Below are 26,700 nucleotides of genomic sequence, written 5' to 3' on the forward strand. Positions count from 1 at the left end.
GGGTAGGTCCTGCCTGGGATTCCAACCTGGGCAGCAGGAGCAGGGTGCAGAACTTAACCACTATGCTACCGGGCTGGCCCCCAGACTTTCTGAAATTCTTCATCTCTTTTTTAATAAGGAGCACCACATTTTCATTTTTTACAAGGCTGCGAAAATTATGTAGCTGGTCCTAACATCCCCAATACCATATACACTCAACTTTTAGGGCAATTGAAGGGATTTTCGAGGGTAACGTACAAATCTTGGGCGCGCCCGTGCTCCCCGTAAGATGTGGGGTGTTCTCGGCGTGTACTGAAATATGGGGGTTCCCCTAGGTGACCCCCCCAGCCCCAGCTCCCCCCCCACCCCCCCCCCCCCCACCCCCCGGGCCTGGAAGCGGCTACCCTTAGGGAAGGAGCAAGTTTGGAAAGACGGGTCTGTGGGAGGGGTGGGCTCACGGGAACAGGGGGAGCGCGGGGACCGGGGATGAAGGCGTGGGACCCGGTGGCGCTGGCCGGTGGTGACACCCACGAGCCGGAGTGCCGAAACCCGGGAGCGGGAACAGGGGGCGCGCACGCGCCCGGGGCGGGGCCCGCCGCCCGGCTCCTCCTCCGTGGCTGGTCCGGCGGCGGCGTCTCCCGCCATTGCGTAGGTCCCAGGAGGAGGAGGAAACGCTGGGGCCAGGCGGCTCCCGGGTGCAGCAGCGCCGCTGCCCGCATGGAGCCCAACGTGCGCTTCTGGATCACGGAACGCCAAGTACGGCCCGGGCCGCGGGCTGGGGGCGGGGAGGGCGTGCCGCGCCGCGGGGAGTCGCCGGCTGGCCCAGGTGACCTTGGGCAGGCCACGTGGTCGCACCACTCGCCTTTCCTTAGACCCCAGTAAGGGACGGAGGGGAAACCCAAGCTTGCCGGATGCCGGCGGCCACAGTTGTTACTGTGTGTCACCCCTGCCCCAGGCCTGGCTAGGGAGGGTCGCCACAAGGTCACCCTCAGATCGCCCTGAGAAGCAGTGCCCCCTCGCAAGTGTGTGCACTCTGCTGCCTAGGCTGTTGCTGAGCATCAGGTTGGAGAGGAAGAGGTCCCAGGAGGCCCCAGCCTCCCCACCTCGGTACGCTCAGCCAGTCAGAGAGCGAGACTTCGGGGCTGTGGGAAGCCTGGGTGGACCGGAAGTAACACAGACCCCGCCTCCAGGCCGTGTCCATAGAAATATGATGGGAGTCACACAGGCAATTTACAATTTTCTAGTAGCCGCATTAAAAAAGGTAAAAAGAAACAGCTGAAATTAATTTATAATAATAAATTGTATTTATCCTCATACAAAATATTAACATTTATATTAACATTTCAATATGTAATCAATATAAAAAATTATTAGTATTTTACATCCTTTTGTTGTACAGTCTCCAGAATCCGGTGTGTAGTTTACACATGGGGCCCGTCGATGTGGCCTGGCCACATTTCCCGGGCTCCATAGCCACATGTGACTAATGGGACAGCACAATGCTAGGGTGTTCTCTTACGTGAAGTAGGGCCTAGCCTGGTTTTTTGAGGTGGTGAAGTTGAGAAGGCACAGGGAGCTCCAGCTGCCTCAGCAGAGCCGAGCCTCAAAGCTAGAACCGCTGCAAACTTTGGGGGTTTTTTGAAGCAAACCATGCCTTCTTTCTCCACATGGGAACCAAGCTGCCTTATATGGAGGCCTCGCTGGGGTATGGGGTTGCTTATGACTGGAGTTAAGCCTTGCACCAACCCTGAGAGGTGAGAAACAGATTCTGAGACCTTTCTGGGTTGTTGCTTTAAGGTCATATGTGCGAAATGAACGTAGGCCCATTTGAGCCCTAAGTGTAGGCTTTTAAACCTCAAAAGCAATTTGATGTTGGAGTGGTTAAGAGGACAGGCTACTGAGTCATTTCCTGGCTGAGTTTCCTTGAATACCGTCTTGAGCCCTTCTAAGCCTCAGTTTCCTTACCTGTAAAATGGGGATGTTGTAAGGATTCCAGGAGATGCTGTAGGTAGAAGGCAGATCACAGTCCAGGGCCCTCTTAGGGTCCAAAAGAAATGTTACCCGTTATTATTACCATAAATCTTTGTTTTTCTGCTGCCGTTAACCTCTCTGGCGCTTTTCCCCCTCTTAAGTCTTTTGTTCAAAGATTTCTTCAGTGGATGGAATTATTGGATCCTACAAATCTGGTCCTTTCAATTGTAAGTATTTTCTTGTTTTCAGAGATAATGAATTTCACATTTTATTCTGAAACATGATGACTGTGTGTCCCTTTGGAAAGCAGTTGAAATAACAGAATCCATAAATATTATCATGTTTGTATTCCTTCCGACTGAGCTTGTTAGATTGGAAGGGTGATACATAAAAGCAGACATCCATTTAACAGGTAACACCAAGCCCCAGGCCGGGTGCTGGTGGTTCAAAGGGGATCAGAAACCCCCTGATAATGGAAGACACACTGGCAAAGCTAGTCACAGACTTTGACCTAGAGCTCTAGGGGTGGGAGTACCAGGAGTCAGCAACAGAGGAAACGCCTCCCTCTGTCCGGGGCAGGAGGAGTGTTGAGGGAAGGCGGAGAGGGAGCGGGGACTAGTACCTCCTTTTATTGCTCTTTGCTTTATTGCACTTCACAGATACTGCATTTTTTACAAGACCCTCCACCAGCAAAAAGATTACGGCTTGCTGAAGGCTTGGATGGTGGTTAGCAGTTTTTAGCAATAAAATGTTTTGTTTTGGTTTTTTTTGAGGAAGATTAGCCCTGAGCTAACATCTGCTGCCAATCCTCCTCTTTCGCTGAGGAAGACTGGCCCTGAGCTAACATCCATGCTCATCTTCCTCTACTTTATACGAGGGACGCCTACCACAGTATGGTGTGCCAAGCAGTGCCATGTCCGCACCCAGGATCCGAACCGGCGAACCCCGGGCCACTGGAGCGGAATGTGCGCACTTAACCGCTGTGCCACCAGGCTGGCCCTAAAATGTTTTGTAATTAAGGTGCATGCATTCTTTTTTAGACATAATGCTATTGCATACTTAATAGACTACAGTATAGTGTAAACATAAATTTTTATATGCACTGAGAAACCAAAAAATTCGTGTGAGTCACTATATTGCAGTGGTCTGGAACCAAACCTGCAGTATCTCAGAGGTATACCTGTGTACGCAAAGTCCTGGATGGAGAGCAGGTCGCCCAGTCACTGGAGCTTTTCAAGGGGGGAACCAGGCAGTTCCTGGGGTTTGTTTTTTTTTTTTTTTCCAGGAAGATTAGCCCTGAGCTAACTGCTGCCAATTCTCCTCTTTTTGCTGAGGAAGACTGGCCCTGAGCTAACATCCATGCCCATCTTCCTCTACTTTATATGTGGGACGCCTACCACAGCATGGCTTGCCAAGCGGCGCCATGTCCACACCCAGGATCTGAACCGGCGAACCCTGGGCCGCCAAAGCAGAACGTGGGCACCTAACTGCTGCGCCACTGGGCCGACCCCAGGCAGTTCCTGAAAGGCGTTCGGTGCCATGCGGACGAGAAGGGTTTGCGCTCAGCTGACAGGGCCAGTGGTGAGGTTATTGTTTCAGAGGGTGTCTTTGCTGGCCAAGTGGCGAGTAACCAGAGGGGACCAGACTGTAGGCAAGGTGATCAGTTCAGGGAATGCTTAATTGTCCAAGTGAAAGATGAGGGTTTGAACCAGGTGTGGCTAAGGGACGAAGAGGAGGAGATACCCTGTCACCTGCAATGATCCTCAGGGCCAGAGCCAAAGGGACACTCCCATCCTTGTGCTCAAGGCCTTCCACACAGCCTTGTTCACAGTAGAGAGAAACAAGAAACAATCTGAGTGCCCATCAGCAGGGAAATAGATAAATAGTGTGTGGTATGTTCATACAGCAGAATACTGATTAGCTGTTAAAAGTGATGATCCAGGGGCCAGCCGGGTGGTGCAGCGGTTAAGTTCGCACATTCAGCTTCTCGGCGGCCCGGGGTTTGCCAGTTCAGATCCAGGGTGCGGACATGGCACTGCTCGTCAAGCCATGCTGTGGTAGGTGTCCCACATATAAAGTAGAGGAAGATGGGCATGGATGTTAGCTCAGGGCCAGTCTTCCTCAGCAAAAAGAGGAGGATTCGCAGCAGTTAGCTCAGGGCTGATCTTTCTCAAAAAAAAAAAGTGATCTAGTTATCAACATATGATATTAAGTGGAAACATGCAATATTTATGATAAGTGGAAAAACATCTGTGACGTTTAGTGGAAAAGGAAGATACATAAATACAGCATTTATGCAAATTACAACATAAAAAACCAATACTACATATTTGTTTATGGACATATGTATTCGTGTATGTATAAATATTAAAAAAGGGACTGGAAATTTATACCTTGAACTCATAACAGTGTTTCCCTCTGATAGGATGGGGAGGGAAATGAGACTGGGGGTGGTGGCTCTTTTTGGAAAAAAATTGAGAAGCACATATAACTGAATGTTTACTGTTGTTAACTCTGGGTGAGGGGATTATGAGCATGTAATCATTCTTTGTATTTTCTATATTTCATTTTTTTTCTCAAATTAAATAGAAAAGAAGAGAGGAAATAAGGCTGAACTGACTAGATGTGGGGGTGAGTGGGAGAGCAGGGACTTGCAGGTTTCTGACTGGCACAGCCAGGCGGATGGTGTATGGTTCACTGAGACAGTGGACATCAGAGAGGAATGGGGACAGATGGCAGCACCAGTGGGCAAGCTGCTGGATCTAAGAAGCCAGGGGTCTAAATCTGAATGACACACGGGACTGTCCTAACGGAGACCCAGAGTAGAGAGTCTTGGCTACATGTTGTATTGAAATCAGGTGACAATGAACATGTGATTCCTGTATCTGGACCAGTCTGAACGATGTTGAGATCATGGCTTGATTTCTTTATATCTGATTATAGGAAAAAATAGAAAAATCGAGGCAACTATTGTTAACAAATCAAGATGCATCCAGACATGACGTGGAGGACCAAAGGGTATGTGTGCCCGCGTGTGCCTGGGTCAAGGCTGGGCGCGGTGCCTTCAGGTGATTCTGCTTGCGTGATCTGAAATCAAGTGGAATTTTGTCATTGTAAACACTGCCCAGGGGATCTGCTTTTCAAAACTGGGTTAGTTTTTTTTTAGGAAGATTAGCCCTGAGCTAACATTTGCTACCAATCCTCCTCTTTTTGCTGAGGAAGACTGGCCCTGAGCTAACATCCGTGCCCATCTTCCTCTACTTTCTGTGTGGGATGCCTCCCACAGCATGGCGTGCCAAGCGGTGCCGTGTCTGCACCCAGGATCTGAACCGGCGAACCCCAGGCCGCCGAAACGGAACGTGCACACTTAACTGCTGCACCACCGGCCAGCCCCTGGGTTAGTTTTTGAAATGTGTTAGAATTCCTTCTCATAAACCAGATTAGTGTTAGATGCTAGTAGGAGAAACTACTATTAAGGAGAAAAAAGCATGGGGTTCCTCCTATGCAATGGGTATGAGGGAGGATCCTCCATAGCCGATTCCTTGAACCCCCTGGCAAAGTCTAGAATCCAGGCAGGCCTCCGAAGTCAGAATCTATCTCCCATTCGAGGCAGCATTCTGGGGTAGGGTTGCAACCTGCCCAAAGACCCAAACCAAGTACTTGTTATCTGTCTTGCATGTGTGGGGCTTTCTGGAGGCCAAACATCAGTCCCATGCAGCAGCCTGGGGAAAGCTCATACAGTTAACTTGATTTTTCTGAAAACTTCTCTGGGGCCTTTGGGCTGACATCCTGGCTTTGTTGCAAGTGACTTGGCTCACGCCGTGGTGTGTGGTCTGCACACAGCCTCTCTGCTCTGAGCCAGCGGCAGGCCAGATCCAGGACTCACCTGAGGGGCAGGGCGGGTGTCGGCCTCGAGTTCTCTCCAAAGTCAGAGACTGAGGACTTTTTCATGTTCTGGTTGTTTACTTTATGTGGATCATCTCTTTGCTGGTTAGTTCATTTGTTCGTTTGATTCATTTGATTCTATTTCGATTTGTTCTGTCCACATGATAGAGAACAGTTCTGGCCATCACTGAAAGGCAGAGCAAGGCAGCTCCAGAAATGGCAACGGAGAGGAGATTTCGTTCGCTGCCACACCACCTTCAAAAGCTATGGCTTTCTTTTTCTCTTTTTAGATACAAGAAGCTTGGAAGAGAAGTCTGGTAAGTTTCAGCCCCTTCCTGATTCTTAGTCTCCTAAAAGAACAAAACCAAAGGTCAGACTAACCTTTGTGTCTACCCTTCTGAAGTCCACCGTGCATCCTGACAGCAGCAAACTGATCCCCGTTCCTTTTCGACCTTCAGGTGAGTCGATTCTAATTTTCAGAAGTCGGTTGGGAAGACATGGTTTGGAACAGTTGCAAAACTCTGCCTGCCTTATTTTAATTTTTTTTTTTCCTAGAAGGATTTCTGATGATGAGTCTTAAAAAGATTTAAAAAGAATGTTGGCAGGATCTGGGGTGGAAAGTGGAGAAGAGCAGGTTTGAGGCCCAGAGCTGTGTCCAGTCCTGTGGAAAGATCCGGGCTTTGGGAGTGGTGGGACAGGCCTGGGGGTGAATCCCGCCCTGCTCCATCATGTCCCAGCGAACAGAGCCAATTATTTCACTGATGGTTCCTAGGTGCTAGAATTAGGCATTCCATTTGGTATTCTCTCTCTTGTATCTTAACTACAATGAGGGGAATAAAATCCATGATTGTATAGGGTCCTTCCAAATATTAAATTCTCTCTATATTATAAATAGGAAACTGGTAACAACATAAATATCCAACAATTCAGACTCTAGTTAAATAATTCATTAAAAAGAGTGAGGTAGGGGCTGGACCCGTGGCGTAGTGGTTCAGTTCAGTGTGCTCTGCTTTGGCGGCCCGGGTTCTCAGGTTCGGATCTCGGGGGCAGACCTATACCACTTGTCACCAAAAAAAATCTTCCTGACCAAAAAAAAAAGCAGTGTAGTAAATCCTTCATGCTAATATGAGTGAATGATCTCCAGGAACTAGTATTAAGGAGAAAAAAAATGAAATACTAACAGTGTATAGTGATCCTATATGTATAGAGAAGTGCTGTGTGTTTACGAGAGCGAGAGAGAGAGTGAGAATTTTCGTATGTCCTGATAGATGTTGTGAAAGAAAAATACTCTTATTTCTCTTCTTCACACTCTCCTCTTAATACTTCACTTCTGATGCCCGATGAATGGGTGTTTCCCACACCCATCAATTCTGTGACACCAGCTGGGAGTCCTACAATTTTTACTTGGTTCTGATGTGTCTACCTGGAGTTAGCATGAGATTTCACAGGTTAAGGGCTCAGGCCCACAAGACTGCCCCCACCTCACACGCCAGTCCCAAGTGCAGGTTGTCCCCAGTGCTTCTGACCAACCTGCTGTAAACTAGAGTTCCCGTGACCCTGTCCTTGGGTTCAATTAGTTCACTAGAACAGCTCACAGAGCTCAGGAGAACAAGTTTACTTACCAGATAATACAGATTATATTATGAAAGGATACCACTCCGGAACAGCCAGGTGGAAGAGATGAATAGGGCAAAGTATGGGGGACGGGGTGTGGAGCTTCCTGCCCTCTTCAGGCGCGCCGCCCTCCCAGCACCTACAGTGCCCTGCAAGCCAGAAGCTCTCCAGACCATGCCAGTTAGTATTTATAAGTGGAGGCTTTTTTTTTTTGGAGGAAGATTAGCCCTGAGCTAACATCTGCCAATCCTCCTCTTTTTGCTGAGGAAGACTGGCCCTGAGCTAACAGCTTGCCCATCTTCCTCTACTTTCTGTGTGGGACGCCTACCACAGCATGGCTTGCCAAGTGGTACCATGTCTGCACCCGGGATCCAAACCGGCGAACCCCAGGCTACGGAAGCAGAATGTGCAAACTTAACCACTGCGCCACCGGGCTGGCCCAAAGTGGAGGTTTTATTAATACACATGGCTGATTAAATCATTGACTATTGGTGATTAGCCCACCCTCCAGCCCATCTCACCTCAGTTGGTCGTTTGGAGGTGGGGTGGGGGAGCTGAAAGTTCCAACCGAGTAATCACCTGGTTGGTTCCCCTGGCAACCAGCCCTTATCCTCAGGGGCTTTCTAAAAGTCACCTTATTATCTCAGGTGTGGTTGAAAGGGGCTTATTGTGAATAACAAAAGATACTCCTTTCAACATTATCAGTCTTCTCAGTAAATTCCAAAGGTTTGGGGATCTCTGTGCTGGGAACAGGGACAAGGAGCAAATATATACAGTCATGCGTCACTTAGTGACAGGGATACGTTCTGAGAAATGCCTGATTAGGCAATCTTGTGAGAACATCATGGAGTGCGCTTACACGAACCTGGATGGTCCAGCCCACTACACACCTAGGCTATATGGTACTAATCTTATGGGACCACTGTTGCATATACGGTCCGCCATTGACTAAAACGTCATTATGAGGCTTGTGACTGTATTTCTTATTATAAATCACGGTATCCCAGATGTATTCAATTCATGTGGAAGGATGAACAAGTAACTTGGAGCAAATGACCGCTTGCCTTCTGTAAGAAGTACCAGGAAGGCTGGAGGGAGCCTTGTCAGGTCCCTGTACTGTGCTGTTTTAAATTTATGCCATATATAGTTATTATTTTTGTTAGAAAAAAAAATGGTGCCCCTTTCCAGCCTCTCTCTGCCTCAGCAGCTGCAGTCACTGACCCTCTTCTCTTCTTTGCCAGCTTTCCTGCCTTTCACGGCGCCCATGGTGAGTAAGCTGCTACTCACCATTACGAAACCAGGAGTTTAGGAAGATGTCCACCTATCCCATAACCTTGGCGGCAGTGTCCTCCGGCTCCCACCCCTGTCCCGTGACTGCCTGATAGATGATTATGGACCCCCACCTCTGACCCATGTCTTCTATTCATGTAGTCCCACCTCCCACTTATCCATTTGGGCACCTGGGCCTCTTGAAGGTCCAGAGTGTCACAAGGTCATCCTCTCTTTGAACACCTACTGTGCGCAAAGCACTCCCGAGGAGATGGGTGAATTAAGACCTGCTCCCTGCCACAAGCCCACGTAACTGTCCGTCACCTTCTCTCCCCAAGCCCTCTCCCAGTACAAGCCCTCACCTGGGACCTGGAGTTGTCTCCCAGCCAGGCCTTCCCACCTTGGCTCTTACAAGGTGCTCTGACAAAGTGACATTACTTCTCCGTCACTTCTTCCACATCTGCCCTGTGTGTGCGTCCCCTGGCAAGTGCATGCTTCTCAGCTGCCCCACTCCACTGCAGGTCTTGGAGACAGGGACCGCTGTGCTCCTGGGCTTGCCCGGTGCCCACTGGGTGCTCATTCAGCATCACTTGCCCACTGACCAGTGGCCCCCCCGGGTCCACACCCTCCTCCCCTTGTCCCAGCTCCTGGGGGGCTTGGCTCTGCTTCTCCCCTGGGAAGTTCTTTGCTCCTACGAGCTCTCCCTCCCCCAAAACACTTATAACTCTACTTTATTTTTTTAAAGGTATTTTTGTCGCTGCTGTCAGTAAAAAATCTGAAGTCCATGATTTTACCTCAGGTAGCAATTATTTCTGTTTCATGGTTACTGAATTTTGTTGACTGGAACCAAAGTGTGACTTATTTGCCTGTCTTGCTGCAGGTTTCTTTCTATACCTACACCACGGCGTTCAACATCATCAACGGAAATGCAAGTTACGTGAGTATTGCGAGGCCTGGAGGGTCCGCAGTTTCATATCTGAAGTTTTTCTTTGTTTAATTGTCCTTACTGGGTAAAACTGTGGCATTTGCTAAATATGTACTTTTGCTTTTCCTTAGAATCGGCAGCCGTATGAGAGTATATTACTAGGAACAGGAGTAATTGCTTCTTCAACCTTTTTTGGAGTAGGTATTTTAAAAATCTGTTGACTCTTTTTCGTTCCTCAGAATCAAAAAAACTTCATTCTGGGGCCGGCCCCATGGCCGACTGGTTAAGTTCACGCTCTCCACTTCGTCAGCCCAGGGTTTCACTGGTTCACATCCCGGGTGCGGACATGGCACTGCTCATCAGGCCACGCTGAGGCGGCGTCCCACATGCCACAACCAGAGGTGCTCACAGCTGGAATATACGACTATGTACTGGGGGGCTTTGCGGAGGAGACGGAGGCAAAAAAAAAGATCGGCAACAGATGTTAGCTCAGGGCCAATCTTTAAAAAAAAATACAACTTTATTCTGATTACAAATTTATGTTCCAACTTAAACAATTTAGAAAGTATAAGACATAAAGAAGAAAATACAAGTCACCTGTAATCCTTTCGCCCCTCCCATAATCATGTGAATATTCCAAGTTTCTAGGCATGTGCTCAATACTATCTTCTTATAAAATAAATTTATGCTATAGAAATATACATTGTCTATATATGTATATATATTTGTACATACAAATATACAACTTGTACATTGCTTTGGATGTCAGGACATCCAAAATGTTAAAATGTAGATTTTAATTACATTTGTACATTAATTACATGTTAAAAAGGTAGATTTTAGAGTCAGGGAGGCCTGGCTCATCTGGCTCACAGCCTTGACGGCTCAGTGACTCTGGACGAGTTAGGTGCCCTCTCTGAGCCTCCGTGGCTTCCTCTGATGATCAGAGAAGGCACCACAGTGTTGCAAGAATTAAAGCCCTCACGGCGAGCACCTGCCATGTCCCGCCGTCCTGGGAGTGAGCTCGGTGCCAGCTCTCTGCTGTGGCGTCTGTGCAGCTGATTTTTGGTCCCGTCGATAATGATTTTTCTCTTTTATTTTCTAGTTACTCCCTCGTTTCCTCCAGTTGAGGTTTTCGCTGAATAACATCTTGACGAGAAAGGCCCTGCCCGTCGTCTTTCTCAGTAAGCAGGAAGCATGCGTCTCTGTCATCTTTGAGCCTTCCTCCATCTTCAGGGACACCCAGGTCCCTTGGCCACATCGTGGCTGATGATAGCCTCCATTTGCAGCTTGTCGGGACCCCCAGGCCCAGATTAAGTCTTTGGTTTGAAGGGTGACGTTTTCTCTGTAGATAGTGCTTTAGTTGCCAAAGGATGAACACAAACTCGGAAACACAAATTACGTGTTAAAGACTATCGTACAAGCCTTCTGCATGTATTAGTTTACTTAATCCTGCAACAACTTATGGATAGGAAGTGTTATTCCCATTTATAGATGAGGAGACTGAGGCAGGGGGAGGTTAAGTTACTTTCCTGGGGTCACACTGGAAGAAGTGGTGGTGTAAGTGATTCCAGCCGGCGGGCTGACTCCAGAGGGAGTGGCAGAGGCGCTAACTCACCGTTTGCAGTTTGCCAGCCTGCAGATTCACTAGTTCACACTCCAAATTTGGGTTTGGGAATCGTAGCCATTTGAAGGGTTGGCAGAATGCTGTCAGTGGTAAATCTGTAAAATTATGTTACAGAAACCTGGTCAAATCAGCTTAAACAAAGATGGGGGCATATTTCAAGGATCCCAGGGTTTTTCCTGGAATCCTGTCAGGGAGCCGGGCTGGACTTTCAGGGGTGCTGCAACCTCGTGCTGACTTGGACTCAGGATCCAAGACCGAGTCGCCAGCCGTTCTGACCCCAGCTCCACAGCCCCAGGAGAGAGCTTGGTTCTCACATGTCAGCCACCCAGGGGGCAGGCAAGTACAGCCAGCAGGAAAGAGGCTGACACCAGAAAAGATGTCCCTTCGCTGGACCAAAACTCATCCCTCTATTGTGTGTTCTCTTCTTTACATCCACAGCCCAGGTCAGTGCAGTGAATGTTATTGCATCCCGAAGCTTTGAGCCCTCGCGAGGGATTGAGGTCATGGACAAGGAAGGCAATGTCATAGGCTATTCCAGAAAAGCCGGGACAAAGGTAGGGGGACTCTATGGAGCCGTAGCCACTTGCCTTTTGGGTAAAGAGTTGAATTTTCTGTTTGAGAGCTGGTAACAAATTCATGTCTCCTTTCCACCTTTCCTATCCTGTCTTCCCTCATTATGCTGAGAGAGAGATTTTACATTTTGTATCCTGATGTTTCAAAGATGGCACGTTGGTCTGGGTTCTCCAGAGGAACAGAACCAATCAGAGATGGATAGATAGATAGATGATAGATAGATAGATAGATAAATAGATAGATAGATAGAGTATTGGCTCATGCAGTCATAGGGCTGGTAATTTGGTAATGTGGAGGGCAGACTGGCAAGCTGGAAACTCAGGAGCAGATGCTAAGTTTGAGGCAGAATTTCTTCTTTGGGAAATCTTAGATTTTGCTCTGCAGGCTTTCCAACTGGTGGAGATGCAACCCATACACACTATGGAGGGTAGTCTCCTTTATTTAAAGTCATATGATTGTAGATTTTAACCACATCTACAAAACAGCCCCATAGCAACACCTGGATTAGTGTTTGACTAAGTAACTGTGGACGATAGCCTAGCCAAGTTGACGCGTGAGACTGACCATTACAGATGGGCCTCCGCCAAATGCTAGGCCCCTCTCTGAGTGTGAGATCTTGTTCTGCAAGCCCAGCCTCTACCCTCCCAGTCTGCTCTGTACTCCTGGAAGTCAGTGGACACCCTCTCTGGGTTTAAGAGAAGCCCTGCCTCTCCACCTCACAGCAGATTTTCATATAGTCCTCATCTTTAAGGACCAATTTGCTGTCAAGGATGGCCTAAGGAAATCCAGGGCTCTGACCAGAGCTCTTCTAAAAGACCTTAGTTTTTAATAAGTTTTATCATTAAATAGTATATTCTTTTGCTTAATTCAACACAGTGGCTTCTGTGTGCATTCAGTTCTAAGAACCTGGAATAGCCTATGGTAGTTTCATTTTGGGTGTGGACTTTTTAAAAAAAATATATTTTCAGCAGGTGAGATCTTTTTTGGTCTCTGAGAAGTGCTTTAGCCAAAGAATTGTCATGTGAGGCAGTTGTTTGCAAATGGCCTGAGGAGCAGCGTGGAACAGCCCCTGATTCAAAGCACAGGCTGTGCCAGCTTCTCGCAGGATCAGCGTTCAAGGGGACTCCCTGAGCCGGCTAGACATCCTTCTGCCCACATGTCGGTGGAGGAGGAGGTCAGAAAAGATGGCTTCTCACTCAGCCGGTAAATTCATCATTATTCGGCTCATGAAACATGTTACTCTAAACCCTACCAGTGATTCACAAAGCTGAACTATAAACCATCGGATTGCTGCTACCATATTTCTACCGGACCATTTAGTAGCAAGTCTGAAAATGGTGTCCGCCTTTCTAAATGAATTACAGTAGGGACATGCTAATTACAAGTAACCAGGGGAGAAATTGCTGCCAGAAATAAAATACCTCCTTTTTGAAATGAAGGTTCTCTGCCTAAGGAACCACCCTAAAGGGATGTTTTTAACAGCGTTATTGAGGCATAACTGACATACTATAAACGTCACCCATTGTGAGGATATAGTTTGAATTTTAGTAAATTGTAACAGTTGCGCAACCATCACCACAGTCCAATGTTAAAACATTTTCAGGGGCCGGCCCCGTGGCCGAGTGGTTAAGTTCGCGTGCTCCACTGCAGGCGGCCCAGTGTTTTGTTGGTTCGAATCCTGGGCATGGACATGGCACTGCTCATCAAGCCACACTGAGGCAGCGTCCCACATGCCACAACTAGAAGGACCCACAACAAAGCATATACAACTATGTTCTGGGGGGCATTGGGGAGAAAAAGGAAAAACTAAAATCTTTAAAAAAAAAAAAGAAACATTTTCAGGGGGCTGGCCCAGTGGCGCAGCGGTTAAGTGCGCATGTTCTGCTTCTCAGTGGCTCGGGGTTTGCCGGTTTGGATCCCGGGTGTGGACATGGCACTGCTTGGCAAAAGCCATGCTGTGGTAGGCGTCCCACATATGAAGTAGAGGAAGATGGGCACGGATGTTAGCTCAGGGCCAGTCTTCCTCAGCAAAAAGAGGAGGATTGGCAGTAGTTAGCTCAGGCCTAATCTTCCTCAAAAAACAAAAAAATTTTCATCACCCTAAACATTTCCCTCCTGCCCTTTTACAGTCGCTTCCACCCCGCAGCCCCAGGGAAATGCCCATCTGCTTTGTGTCTTCATAGTTTTGCCTTCTCTAGAAGTGTCTTATAAATGAATCATCCAGTAGTTTTTTGTGTCTGGCTTCTTCCACTTCCGAGGTCCATCCTCTGTGCCATCTATCAGTAGTTGGTTGCTTTTTATTGCTGAGCTGTATTCCATCGTATGGATGTACCATAGTTTTGCTGATCCACTCCCCAGGCGATGGGTATTTCGATTGAGTCCAGTTTCTGGCCGTTATGAATAATGCTGCTCTGAACATTCATGGGCAGCTCTTTGTGTGGACAGGTGTTTGCGTTTCTCTTCAACTCAGCGTTAACTGCAGGGCATTAGCGTTGCTGTGAATTATTGACGCAGCTGGAGAGAAGAGTGAGAGCACAGGTTGCCTCCACACGGTGTTCCTCAGCACCTCCGGCCCGCCAGGCTCTGTGCCAGGCACTGAGGCCCAAACCCTCAGCAGTCAGAGTCCCTTCTCTCCAGGAACGCTCAGCCTCCCGTTGCGGAGGCAGCCTCAGGCCCTGCTGGCTATCGAGATACCTAGACCCTCTCACCAGGAGAAAGTTCGTTTTTTGCAGGAAGGCCCATTTAGGGTAAAAGAAAGGTTTGATGGTCTCCTTTAAAAAAAAAAAGTTTATCTTTCTCTTAAGAATGAAGTGTCTGCAACTGTGCGTAAGCATGAGTGTTCTTTTATCGTTTCCCTGTCACCGAAAGGTTTATTTTCTTTGGCTAAAATTTCAGAAACTGCGTAACCAGCAATATCTGATTGTAATAGGGCACCTTTGATCAGATTTCAGGAGCCTGGTCCATGTTGTTTTCTCTTGACTGGACTTGTAAGCCACCCAGTCGCAAATGGTAACGCTTCCTTGTGACAATGTCTGGTTTGGAGTGTCTTCCCCTGGCACACAAGACAGACAGGGAGAGGCTGGCCTCACCCCACTGACGCTGAAACACAGCACACTCAGCAGCCACTTTTCTCTTCCTGAAGTCAAGCAATTTTATTTAACATTCCTGAAAGTTTATTTTATTATTTTATTTATTTATTTTTTTGAGGAAGATTAGCCCTGAGCTAACTGCTGCCAATCTTCCTCCTTTTGCTGAAGACTGGCCCTGAGCTAACATCCATGCCCATCTTCCTCTACTTTATATGTGGGATGCCTGCCATAGCATGGTTGCCAAGCAGTGCCATGTCCACACCCAGGATCTGAACCAGCGAACCCCGGGCCGCCAAAGCGGAATGTGTGCACTTAACCGCTGCACCACCGGGCTGGCCCCTGAAAGTTGATTTTAAGAGCTGCCCTCCATGGTTCCCTCTGTCCTCATAGGGGAGAGGCATTCCCTGCAGGCGATCTGATGGGCTGAGCGTTAGCGTGAGAAGGAGAGAGCAGGGCTGCCAGGCTCAGGAGAGGAGTCTGGAAGGTAGGCTGTAGCAAAGTCAGGGGACACTGGAAGTGGAAGGAATGGAGTTAGGGGGAGGGAATGGTGGAGCGTGTCTGTCCTTCCTGTGCAGAGCAGTGCTGTTTGTGAAGCTGTGTCTTACCCAGGGGTTGGATTCTGAAGTTGACTTGCAAGTGTCATCTACAATCAAAATTTTCCTTGCAAGTCTCTTACATTGCCCTTGAGGACACATGATTTTGTGCGTATGTTTAAATGTTCAATATGGAGAGTAATGTATGTTATAGAAAAGATGACAAAAATGTTACAAACTCTACATACGCGTTTGTGCAAAATAAAATTTTATAGCACACTTTTAATTACACAAGCAAAAGATGGATGCGTACGGGTGGACTGGGGCATGTTATGTGTGGGTGTGATGCCGTGCCAGTGCACGTGGAGCTGAGTTCTTGGAGGATTCCTCCATTGGAAGGGGTAGGAAGAACTGAGGAGCTGTTCAGGATAGGGAGGCCAGTGGCAGGGTCCTAGATTGAAAGGAAAACATGGCATTGTCCTTAGTCGTAAATCCAGCATTTCCACCAAGGGGATTTCCATTTGATTCTAAGCAAAGATATGTCTATAAGCTGCCTTTGCTTGTACTTCGTGAGTATTTTGTTTGGGATGGTTGATGGACTGATGGAGACCATTATGGAGTCAGGGGGAGGTAAATCGTGTTTCCAGTTGGTCCCAGCACCTACCCCAGCCATCTTCCATACTTGTGCATGTCCTCCACCTCTTTCCACATGCATTATTTTTCTCAGTGAGAAAGGAGAGTTGCTGTTTGCTTGTCTCTGTCGTGAGTTGCAGGATCCCTGGAAACCATCTTCCTCCACGTGCTAAGCGGCTTTCTTTTATTTCCACTAGGCTGTGAAGGATACAGCCACATCCAGAGCAGTGCTATTTGGGACCTCAGCTTTTATCCCCGAAGTCTTCTCCTATTTTTTTAAAAGGTAAGAGGTACACTCATCTCCCTGGGTAGGAATAAATATTTTGACAGTCAACATCGTTATAAAACTTGTCAAATCCTGACCTTGGTGGGAGGGGCAGGAAGAAGTCGCTTCAGTAATCTTCCTACTAAACTCTCTTCCTCACAGTTAAGATGGCAGGATTGACTCGGGGCTGGCATGGAAATCCGGGTGTGCTTATTCCAGCAAACCTGGAAGGCTCCAGGCCCTGTCCTCGTCAGCTCTGTGTTCTTGGGCACGTCCCAGCACCTGCTGAGGCAGGTTTCTGCCCTTCTAGAATGATGAGTTTGGATGATCTGCAGGTTCTCCCAGCTCGGAGGTGCTGTGAATATTGCTCAAGCCTCTTTCCCCTTCATGCCAGGCATGTGTTAAATTAGCTTAAGAGGCCCAGGATCAGTAGACTGTCATCCCTTTTGAGAAGAAGAGATGGCCTGTGCGGAGGAGGGCCCGGGGATCAGCCAGTATGAGAAGCGCACTTGCAGTAGCTTAGACGGAAGGGAGATGTGCTGGTTTCATTACCGGGTCCAGGCAGGGAGCGTTGCCTGTGGTGGCTGAGCAGGAGCTCCAGGGCAGAGACAGCCCTCTCTTCTCCTTCATGGGTGTCAGCTTCCTTCTCTCCTGCCACACATTGGCTTCTCCTGACACCTCCCAGCTCGTCTCCTCACAGGGTCCTGATGAGAAATAGCCACGCAGCCAGCCACTCCCCATCCCAGGGGAGGCAAAGACCGTCTTCCACTCAGTTCAGAAACTCCTAGGGAAGGATTCTACTGGCCCAGGTGGGGTCTCCTGCGTGCTGCTGACCAGTCCACTCTGTCCAGCGTGGGGAGCTGGGAAGCCTCTGCTAGGACCACATAAGGAGCACGTTTTCAGGAAGTAGCTGCATCCTGTGCCGAGCCAACTGTTACTTCCCACGTCGATCCACCTGGATGGATATGGAGACTTCTCGGTCAGGGTCTTCCTGAACCACTCTGGCTGGCCTCAGAGCTGGGGCTGCTGGGAAAGCTGGGGCCCTCTGGTCTGCCTCTTGAGGCCTATGTAATGGTGCCGGCTGCATGGTGGGGAGATATGGTCCTCATTTCCCAGAAGGCCTTGGGGTGCCCAGAAGGACCGTGTGCCATCCCACAGCCATGACAGTATCCAAGCTGGAGTGACTTCAGTCTCTCCCCTGACTCAACTGCTCCCTTTTGCATCTGAAAAAATCCAAGGCTCAGAGGGGAAAGTGACTTGCCCGAGAGCACATGGTCAGTCTGTGGCAGAGCCCCAACCGGACCCCAGAACCCCGGGTCTCTGACTCCTTGCTGAGATTCTTTGCATCTTCCCACACTGTCTCTTGCACTCTTTTTTTTTTTTTTTTTTTAAAGATTTTATTATTTCCTTTTTCTCCCCAAAGCCCCCCGGTACATAGTTGTATATTCTTCGTTGTAGGTTCTTCTAGTTGTGGCATGTGGGACGCTGCCTCAGCGTGGTCTGATGAGCAGTGCCATGTCCGCGCCCAGGATTCGAACCAGCGAAACACTGGGCTGTCTGCAGTGGAGCGCGCGAACTTAACCACTCGGCCACGGGGCCAGCCCCAGTCTGTCTCTTGCACTCTTAAAGGTCAGGCTCAGAATGTCACATGCGTGTCAGCACTGCCCAGGTGGAGAGTACGGGCTCTAGTATCTGACCTCTCACTTTTGAGCTGGGGGATTTTGGACAAGGGACTGAGCTGGTCAGTGGCTGTATTCTCCTGTTTGTATAAAGGAGGTGATGGTAACACAAGCCTCATAGGGTTTTTGGAGGATCAAAAGAGCAAATGGGGGGCCGGCCCTGTGGTTGAGTGGTTAAGTTCATGCTCTCCACTTCAGCTGCCCAGGGTTTTGCTGGTTCAGATCCTGGGTGCAGACATGGCACCACTTGTTAGGCCACGCTGAGGTGGTGTCCCACATGCCACAGCTAGAAGCACCCACAACTAAAAAAAATATATATATACAACTATGTACTGGGGGGATTTGGGGAGAAAAAGCAGAACAGCAACAAAGAAAGATTGGCAACAGTTGTTAGCTCAGGTGCCAATCTTTAAAAAAAAAAAGGGCAAATGGGTGTGAAATGCTTAACCCTGGGCCTGACGCGTAGCAAGTGCTCTGTCATGAGCTGCTAGTGTTTCCACTTCTCTGGGTGAGTGGGAACCAGGCGTGGGCCTATAGCTGCATGCGAGACAATGGCCACCATTGGAGTGGAGGGCCAGCCTCTAAACAAAGCTCTGTCCCCTTGTCTCTTACAGGACCCAGTTTTTCCAGCAGTATCCATGGTCACTGTGGACCTTAAAGCTGTCTTGTACCATCTTGGTGATGGGGCTCATGGTGCCAGTCTCCTTTAGTATATTCCCGCAAACCGGACGGGTAAGCGCTCCCTTCTTTTCTCAAAAATATAACTTTATCCCCTCTCATGATAAGAGTAAAAGAGATTATTCTCCTTCTAAAAAAATCTGCAAAGTTTAGCAAAGTATAAAACAAAACAACATTATTTACATATAATCCCATCGCCCAGCTCGCTTGTGCAGTCTTGGATTCTATTTTTTTTTTTAACAGTGTCTCGAAAGTTTTTCTGGGGCATGAAAAAAAAACGCTTGCGATATTTTAAGTATTCCATAATATTCTTTGGTGATGTCCCATCCGATGGACCTTTGTGCAGTAATGGAAATGTTCTGTATCTGTGCTGTCCACTGTGGAAGCCACTAGCCACCTGTGGCTGTTGAGCGCTTGAAATGTGGCCATCGTGACTGAGGAACTGAATTCTAAGTTAAGTTCAATTTAGTTTTAACTTAAGTACTCACATGAGGCGAGTGGGTGCAGTACTGGACGGCGCCGTTCTGTGGGCTGGGATATTTTATAATTTATGATGAGGCAGACGCCCTGGGTTCAGATTCCCAGCTTCTCCCTGACCTTGGTCAATTCACTGAAAACCTCTGAGGCTCAGGTTCTGTCTCTGTTAAAGAGATGAAGATAATCGTATCTGCAAAAGGGCGTTGCTGGTGTCAAGGACGTGATTGATGTAGTAGATATTAGCAATTTCTGGCAGTTCTTGGCTGAAAATTTCAAATGCTTGTTTCTGTCACTAAGCTTAAAAATCCTTCGTGTCCTCAAAAGCATTGGTATTTGTGGAGTGATCTTGTTCAGAACCCAAATTCTCTGTTTAGGTTTATAAAACGATTAATTCAGGCAACGTTACCAGCACCTAACATAGAAGTTTTAAAGTTATTTAGATAATGGCTATACTCACAATGGGGGCCATAAAGGGCGGGGAAGGAGGGGTGGACAGCATCTCATTCAAATAAATTTTAGAAGAAAAAAATATTTTTAATCCTCACAGGCCTACTTGTTAGAACACAGTTTGTTACGTTAAGATTGCAGTAAATGTGAATCCTTTTGCCAGTAATTCCTTCCCATTGCATTGGTGCTCTGAGAGTGAAGCGAGTGGCTTATCTCTAGGTTAGATCATTGACGTCTTTAAATCTTGTGGGGATTTCCCACCACCGCGATCTGGGCTCTCGTATTCATTCCACAAACAATGACTGTGGGCGTGCCCTGGCGGATGGACGCTAGGTGCTGGGGTCAGCGGTGAGTGAGTTAACAGGGTCCCAGCCTTGAGTTGTGGTCGAGGCTGAGCAGCTGTGAAAAAGCAGTGACACGTGGCCACCACAGGCTTTGAGAGGGGAAGTGGGGGGTGGGGGAGCCCCAGAGCCCAGCTGAGCATGGAGCAGTGGTCTTCGGGAGATCCAAGCAAAGGAAAGGCCTCCCTTTCCGGTTTGTCTCGTATGGATTTGTCATTCTGGGGAGTGGGTTCGTTTTCTGGTGTCAGGAGTAACTTGGTTCCTTACTCTGTAGTATCATTTTGGTCCTCAGCTAGTGGCCTCTGTCTGTGTTGGGGTCCTTGCGGGTGTGAGGTTGCGCATCTTCTGGAGAGGCTGGATCCAGGATAGCCTGTCAGTGGTCAGGATGAGAGGCGGCCCTCTCCCCCTTCACCACTACTATTCTCTGTTCCCCACTACAGGCCAATGCCACTCACTGGCCTTCTTGAGTCAGACAGCCACTGGGGCTAAACGGACGTGCTTGGGTCCTCCGGCCAGCAAGGAGAGACTCCCACACTAGAGGCCACTGGAGATGCGGTGGGATTGCAGTGGGATTGCGGTGGAACAAAGACCCGCACAGGGGCGTTGTGGGCACAACAGGGGCAGCGTCAGCATGGCTGGGATGGGGGCAGTGGCGGGGATGTGCCAGGGAGGGGCAGTGTAGGCAAAGGGAACAGCCTGTACACAGGCATGCAGGTTTGCTCTGGCACGGCCCACCTGGGACACTCCGAGTGGTCCAGATGGCTGGAGTGTGAGAGAGAGGAAGCTACAGGGTATTCTCACTTCTAACCAGTGTGGTTTCTGTTTATCCAGCACCTTCTGTGTCCTGGGCCCTGTGTCAGGCAGTCAGTTTCTTGTCTTCAAAACAACTCTGCAGGGTAGTCTTTCCCCTTTTACAGATGAAGCATCTGAGACTCAGGGGAAATTCCCCTGTAGGTTGCTCAGCTCTGGAGTGGCACGGCGAGGGGTGCCGGGCTCAAGCCGGTGAAGGACCTCACAAGCCCCTCAAGGTCGCAGAACTTGATTGTGGAGGCAGTGAGGCAAGTGTGTCTGGGGGAGTGGCTGAGGTTGTAGTTTAGAGATACCACGCTCTGGATCCTTCACTGTGGGTGAGGCGGTCCTGGAGGCTGGGAGCATTGGGAGGTTATGGGAATATACTGGCTGGAGGTGCTGGGGGCTCAGAGAACGTCAGCGGTCGTTACTTAGACAGAAATCCTTGAATTGGACAAGTTGAGAACTTGTGAGCATTCAGATTGGTGGTAAAAGTGATGAAGAAAAAGGGATCCAGGGGCCACCCAGATTTCTGGCTCAGGCCTGATGCCAGTGGCCGGGATGGAGAACCCCAGAAGGAAGGCTCAGTAGGATTCTGTTTGATTGTAACTGAGATCCAAAACAGCAGTGCCTTGAACAAAGTGGAAGTTTATTTCTCATTCACATAAGGTCCAGCTAACGCAGCTGTGTCTCTCGGACTCCTCCAGGACTGGATTCCTTCCAGCTCAGCACGCCAGCATCCGTAGGGTTTAGCCCTCATCCTCAGGGTCCGGGATGGCACCATTCTCATTCCACGCGGCCACGTGGCACAGTGGCCAGAGCTTAGTCATGTGCCCAGGCCTTACTGCGTGGGAGGCTGGGGAGTGAGGTCTTTATTCTGGACCTATTTGAAATCCCGCTGCTGTGGAAGAAGAGCACAGATACTGGGGGCAGATGGCAGTCTCTGCCACAGGCTTTTGTGGGAAGGAAAATGTGTCACATATGGAAACAACTGTCACGTGATAGAAAGTAAACATGACTGAAAGGCTATGGGAAGATAGGGAAAGAAGAGAATTGCCAGCTGATCCAGGAAGCCTGGAAGAGGTAGCCTTTGGAAATGGATGAATCTGAACTGGCAGAGTTGGGGAAGGGAAGAGGGCATTCCCAGTGGAGGGTGCAGGAGGGCTGAGGAGTCCATAGTGCCCAGGTACATGTGGCTGACTGTGACTGGTATGATGCTTGGGGCCAGGAGGCGGGGCCTGCAGTGCCAGGCTGAGGATGCAGGCTCTACTCTGAAGGCAGCAGGTGGGTCATGCAAGGCTTGAAGGGGGCAGGAGTCTCAGAGGCCAGAGTGGAGGCAGGAAATGGAGTCCATCTTCCCTCTGAAGCCTCCTCTCCCCACTGCGCCCCCGCCAGCAAGTCTTGGCATTTGCCGACCTTGAAAATACCCTGTTGGTCCAAGGCGGGTACTGGGGTGGCTGAATGGTGGTCCTGGGCCAGTGGTGGCCCCACCTCCCTGTCCTGCCTGTGTGGCCACCTCCACTTGCAGAGAGGGCCTGAGGCTGTGGGGGATTCGGCTAGGCGCCGGCCTAGGACATCTCCTCAGACATACCACGGGCTGCAGCGCTTTTCACGTCTGGACCCTCAGCGACCTGGACAGGGCAGCTCCATTTCCATCAGTTGCCTCCGCCTGCCAGTGTCAGCTAGCACAGCGGCTGCTAGACTAGAGATGTGGCCGGGTATTGGGGGTTATTGTTAATTTTGTTAGGTGTGATAATGGCGTAGTAGTTATATGTCAAAGTTTTTATCATTTGGAATTTCATACTGAAGTGTTTGTAGGTGAAGTGCCACGTCTGGGAATTGCCTTAAAATACTCCAGTAAAAACAGCCCACAGCTGGGTATGGGAGGTGCTTGGTGAAGTCAGAGTGGCCGATAGTGAACGGTTAAAGCTGAGTGACGAATATGTGAGGGTTCATCATATCCTTTCTGCATTTGTTTCTATTGGAAGTTTTCCGTAAGAAAATTTTTAAGAAGTTAGGTTTTTTGCTATAGATTAGACATCTTTGAAAAAGTTGGACTATGAAACAGATGCTTTCTGAAAATGTTTTTTTAAACTTGGCTTCTAAGGCAAGAAAAGTTCGTAATATAAATATTAAGAATTTAACTTTGCTTTTCAGATACAGTGCAGTATGCTGGAGAAGGAAATTCAGTCTGCAACGCAAGAACCAGAGCTCTTCTATAACAGAGGGGTGTAGGGGGCAGTGGGAGGTGGATTTCTTTGGTTCCTGCTTGAAAACCCGCTTCACAAGGTTTCCGTTTCGAGAACTCTGCCAGAGGCCTTCTGGACCCCGGAGGTGTCTGCACCCGCGGGACGGCGTCTACCTACCAGGACCATCTCGAGGCCGGCATGCCTGGGATTGGGAAGCTGGATGAAAGTAGGAAATGGGAGGCTGTTCTGTGTGACTCAACCCACGGGGTTGCTCAGGGGATGGGTGGTGTACGATTCGATTTTCTATTTGCTCGTCAGCCTGTGAGAGGATTCTGTGAAATTGCTAATAAACTTGTCTAAAGTTGAGTATTTGAAAAAATAAAGGAGAAGGGTCCCCCATGCCCAGGGCACAGGCATTAAACCACTAGCCCATCTCCAGGTAAACATGAAACTCTGGTGAGCTGTTGAGGCCTCCGACCCCCAGAGAAGGCCTATTTCCCTACTAGCTTACTCCCGTTTTGGACAACTACTTAAAATCTTCACCACTCGCCACCCAGCTCCTTCTTTCTCTTCACTGGGAAACAACCCTGCCTCCTCCACCGTGAAATGGCCAAAGGCCATTGGCCAGCAGCGGAAGCCCCTGGCACCATATGTGTTGAGCTCCCGCCACTACAGCCAGCCTTCCCTCCTCCACGCCAGGGCAGCCATGCCGGGGCCATCCCTTCCTGTCCTCAGGGCCTTGCTCTGAAGCCTCCATGTCCCCTCCGGCTCCAGCCTCCTCTGCTCCTTCCCAGTAGCATTTGAACTGCTTCAGTCACCTGCCTCATTCCTCCCCCTCTCTGCTAAGACTGCACTCACCCATGCTCCGCCCAGGCGCTGTACTGCCACTCTGCCGGTTCTCAGACCCGTCACTGGGCCCACATCCAGCTCCCCTGCACTGTATGCCATTTGATGCCCGCTGGAGGCCATCTTCCCTCCCACTCTCCAGAAATGGCGCCACCACTTACCCAGTTGCATCAGGATCACCAGCGTCCCCCTGACTTACTCCTCCCTCCCGACCCCCATTCAAGTCTAGAACTTACTCCTCCGTGGCCACTGCTACTACCCCAGCGCAGTCCAACAGCATCCCCTGCTGGTATTACTCATCTCGTCCCCGCCTGGCTCCCTCCAATACATGCTCCAGCTTGCTCTTCTAAACCACACCTGCTTAAAAGGCTTAAATGGCTTCCCAGTGTGTCAGGCTCAAGTCCAAATTCCCTGCTATAGCAGGCAAGAGCCTTTACCTTACTCATCTCTTTCCTCTGGAGCAACATCCAGTTCTCAAATGGGCTGTGGTCTCTTCTCTGGGCCTTCACACTAGCTGTTCCCTCTGCTTTGGGCAAACTGCTTATGCTTCAGGTCTGCCTTGGACATCAGTCACTCCCTCCAGGAAGCCTCACAGCAGTGAATTAGGTCCTCCTACTGTGTGCTCCCAAAGCACTTACATGGTGTCTGGTACTTGTCACACTGCAGTGCAATGGCCTGCTTGCTGACCCTGTGCCCCCCTAAACTGTGTGCCATGAGAGCAAGAACTGTGTCTTGTGTATCAAGGAAGCCCCAGGATACAACACGGTGCACAGCACACACTAGGCATCCAAACATTTGTGTCCTGGAGAATGTTTCCAACACACTCTGCCCCAAATCATCAAAGACTATACCCGTGGCTTTCAGTTTTCCCTCGGCCAGAAGGATGGTTAGCTCCAGATTTGGTAAAAAGAGTTTCACAATAGCTTAAATGGACAAAAATCAATAAAAATGATCTATGAGATGGCTCCATATAGCCACAGGCTTACACCAAACAAAATTAAAGAAGAAAATGTGTCAAGGCTCCAGGCGAAAGCTCAGCCACCGACAGATGACAAGGGAGATGTGAGGGCATCTTTTCAAAGGAGAAGACACTGACGCTAGCCGGCTCTTGGAAGTGGGGGTGGAGGGGGGCTGGGGCAGGGAGAGGAGGGGCCTGGACCCTAAACTTGCAAACAGGGATTAATAATCTCCTGCGCATCCACAGGTGACAGAAGGGTTTTTTCTTTTGTTTGGAGTGTAGAGAATCAGAAAAAGAGAGCACAATTCTTCATCGGCCCAAAACTTTGTTGAGTATCAAAATATTTTCATTTTATTTCTGTATCATAAATTTGTAATTTTAACAACTTTGATCATTAGCTAATGTAGTAATACAAAAAACAAGGGAGAAAAAGATGTTAGTATTCATTTTCATAAAGTGCAGATTTAATCTTCAATTGTTTGCCTTAGTAAACATCTCATTTCAGATCTTCCCCTGCCGCCACCCAAGGAGGGAGGGGGAGAGGCTATTTTTAATTTTCACTTAACAAACGTCTAACACCAAGAATAAATGAAAGATCCAATAAAGACGAGATTTTTTTGCAAATGTTTTTCTGGGTAAGATTTCTGAGGACAACAGTACTGAGTGTAAAATAACCTTTCATAATTAATATGAATACATACAATAAAATAGCAAGTACATAATTTAGACCGTCATGTTTGTTTTGCAATTTTTAGGTCTCCAATTATGCGAGAGGTACAAAACTGAACCAGAATGGTTACCTTCATATGTGGCCACATGACTTTACTGAAGCTGTCTGAAGACATCCTCTGGTTTGGGCCCTTGCAAGAAGTCAATTCTCACACTCTCTTCCCAACTGCATAAAGTTGCTGTTTCGTCAGACGTTTATATTCAAATGGGCTTCTTATTTTACTCTACCATGTAAGGACTCGCATCTTTTTCAAAAGAATATTGCTAGCAACAGGGTTAACTAAGAGTACTAATGGTTTAAGTTTGCCAAGTGCTTACCCCTGTGACAATATAAATATGCATTATTAAAGTTGTCTACTCAAGTATAAAATCTACGCAAAACCCTCATAATATAGGCAAAACGTTCAAAGGCCAAGAAAAAAAATTTTTTTTTCTTTTACAAGAAAGTGCAACTGCAGGGTCTTTCGAATGATCTTCGAGACAGTTCTGCAGAAAACTTAGTAGTTTGGCTCAGAAAGTAGAGTTCCTCATGAGGAATCAAGGTTCTTCCTAGAAGAATACAAAGCAAAATCTCAGGCAGCTTTCTGAAAATAAACCATTAGTTTGTGGCTACACAATGAGACAAACTGGGACTTAGACTAACGAAGGCTTTCGGATTAGCTGGGATGTGGCGAGAACTTGACAAGCTTTTTTCTCTTACTCCAGGACACCGGGCCGTGCTATAACGTTATATACGGTAGTTACAGCACTTGGTCCAACATGGATACAGGCATGAAGCTAATCAGAGGAGGAAATCAGAAGTGTTTTCATGTTTCAGTGCTTTTTCAGGTCAGATCTTAATACTTTCAAATAAATCATTAAAAATATAACATTTTCTTTGCTACTTTCAGTATTTTACATAGTTAATAGATAACTGCGGTGAACGAGCTTGCTCCCCGCCGGCAGTGTCGCATCCTGCCCCCGGTCAGATGTTCAGCATTTGTTCGGCTGCTGCCAGATGGTAAAGGAAGTTTTCCGTTGCAGGTGGAAATCGTCTTTGCTTTAGCAACTCAAAATTGAGAACCAGCTTTTCTCCATCACCCGAAACTTCTGAAAATGGTGCCAGGTTGCTCAAGATTTCTCTTGTTTTTAGGGAGATATCCTTCAATAGAATGGGAAAATATGCAATATGTTAGCATTAAAAAATCTGAATAGTTGTTGATTT

At 48.4% G+C, this 26,700-nt stretch overlaps 2 protein-coding genes across 6 annotated transcripts in view; one reads left to right on the top strand and one right to left on the bottom strand.

Annotated features, from left to right (window-relative positions):
- The first annotated feature begins 556 nt into the window (after positions 1-556).
- SFXN4 (sideroflexin 4) lies at positions 557-25,481 on the top strand. 2 transcript variants are annotated; one of them, XM_070482373.1, is made up of 15 exons: positions 616-735; positions 1,024-1,240; positions 2,112-2,177; positions 4,894-4,968; positions 6,126-6,152; positions 6,239-6,293; positions 8,691-8,716; positions 9,464-9,517; positions 9,599-9,655; positions 9,775-9,840; positions 10,749-10,827; positions 11,709-11,824; positions 16,296-16,381; positions 18,657-18,774; positions 22,932-23,381. In XM_070482373.1, the coding sequence occupies exons 2-15, from the start codon at positions 1,187-1,189 to the stop codon at positions 23,007-23,009; spliced, it is 957 nt and encodes a 318-aa protein (XP_070338474.1). In that variant the 5' UTR covers positions 616-735; positions 1,024-1,186; the 3' UTR covers positions 23,010-23,381. The 2 variants fall into 2 exon arrangements, with proteins under 2 accessions (XP_014704728.2, XP_070338474.1); XM_014849242.3 differs by lacking the exon at positions 1,024-1,240 and having other exon boundaries at positions 557-735; positions 22,932-25,481.
- Positions 25,092-26,700, bottom strand: part of DENND10 (DENN domain containing 10) — a 29,333-nt gene continuing 27,724 nt past the window's right edge. For all 4 annotated transcript variants that reach the window (XM_044749961.2, XM_044749959.2, XM_070482366.1 and 1 more), the window contains one exon: positions 25,092-26,637. In XM_044749961.2, coding sequence (XP_044605896.1) covers positions 26,461-26,637 — 177 coding nt within the window. In that variant the 3' untranslated portion in view covers positions 25,092-26,460. The remainder of the gene's footprint in view (positions 26,638-26,700) is intronic.

The sequence above is a fragment of the Equus asinus genome, chromosome 2, assembly GCF_041296235.1.
Source record: "Equus asinus isolate D_3611 breed Donkey chromosome 2, EquAss-T2T_v2, whole genome shotgun sequence".
Lineage (NCBI taxonomy): Eukaryota > Metazoa > Chordata > Mammalia > Perissodactyla > Equidae > Equus > Equus asinus.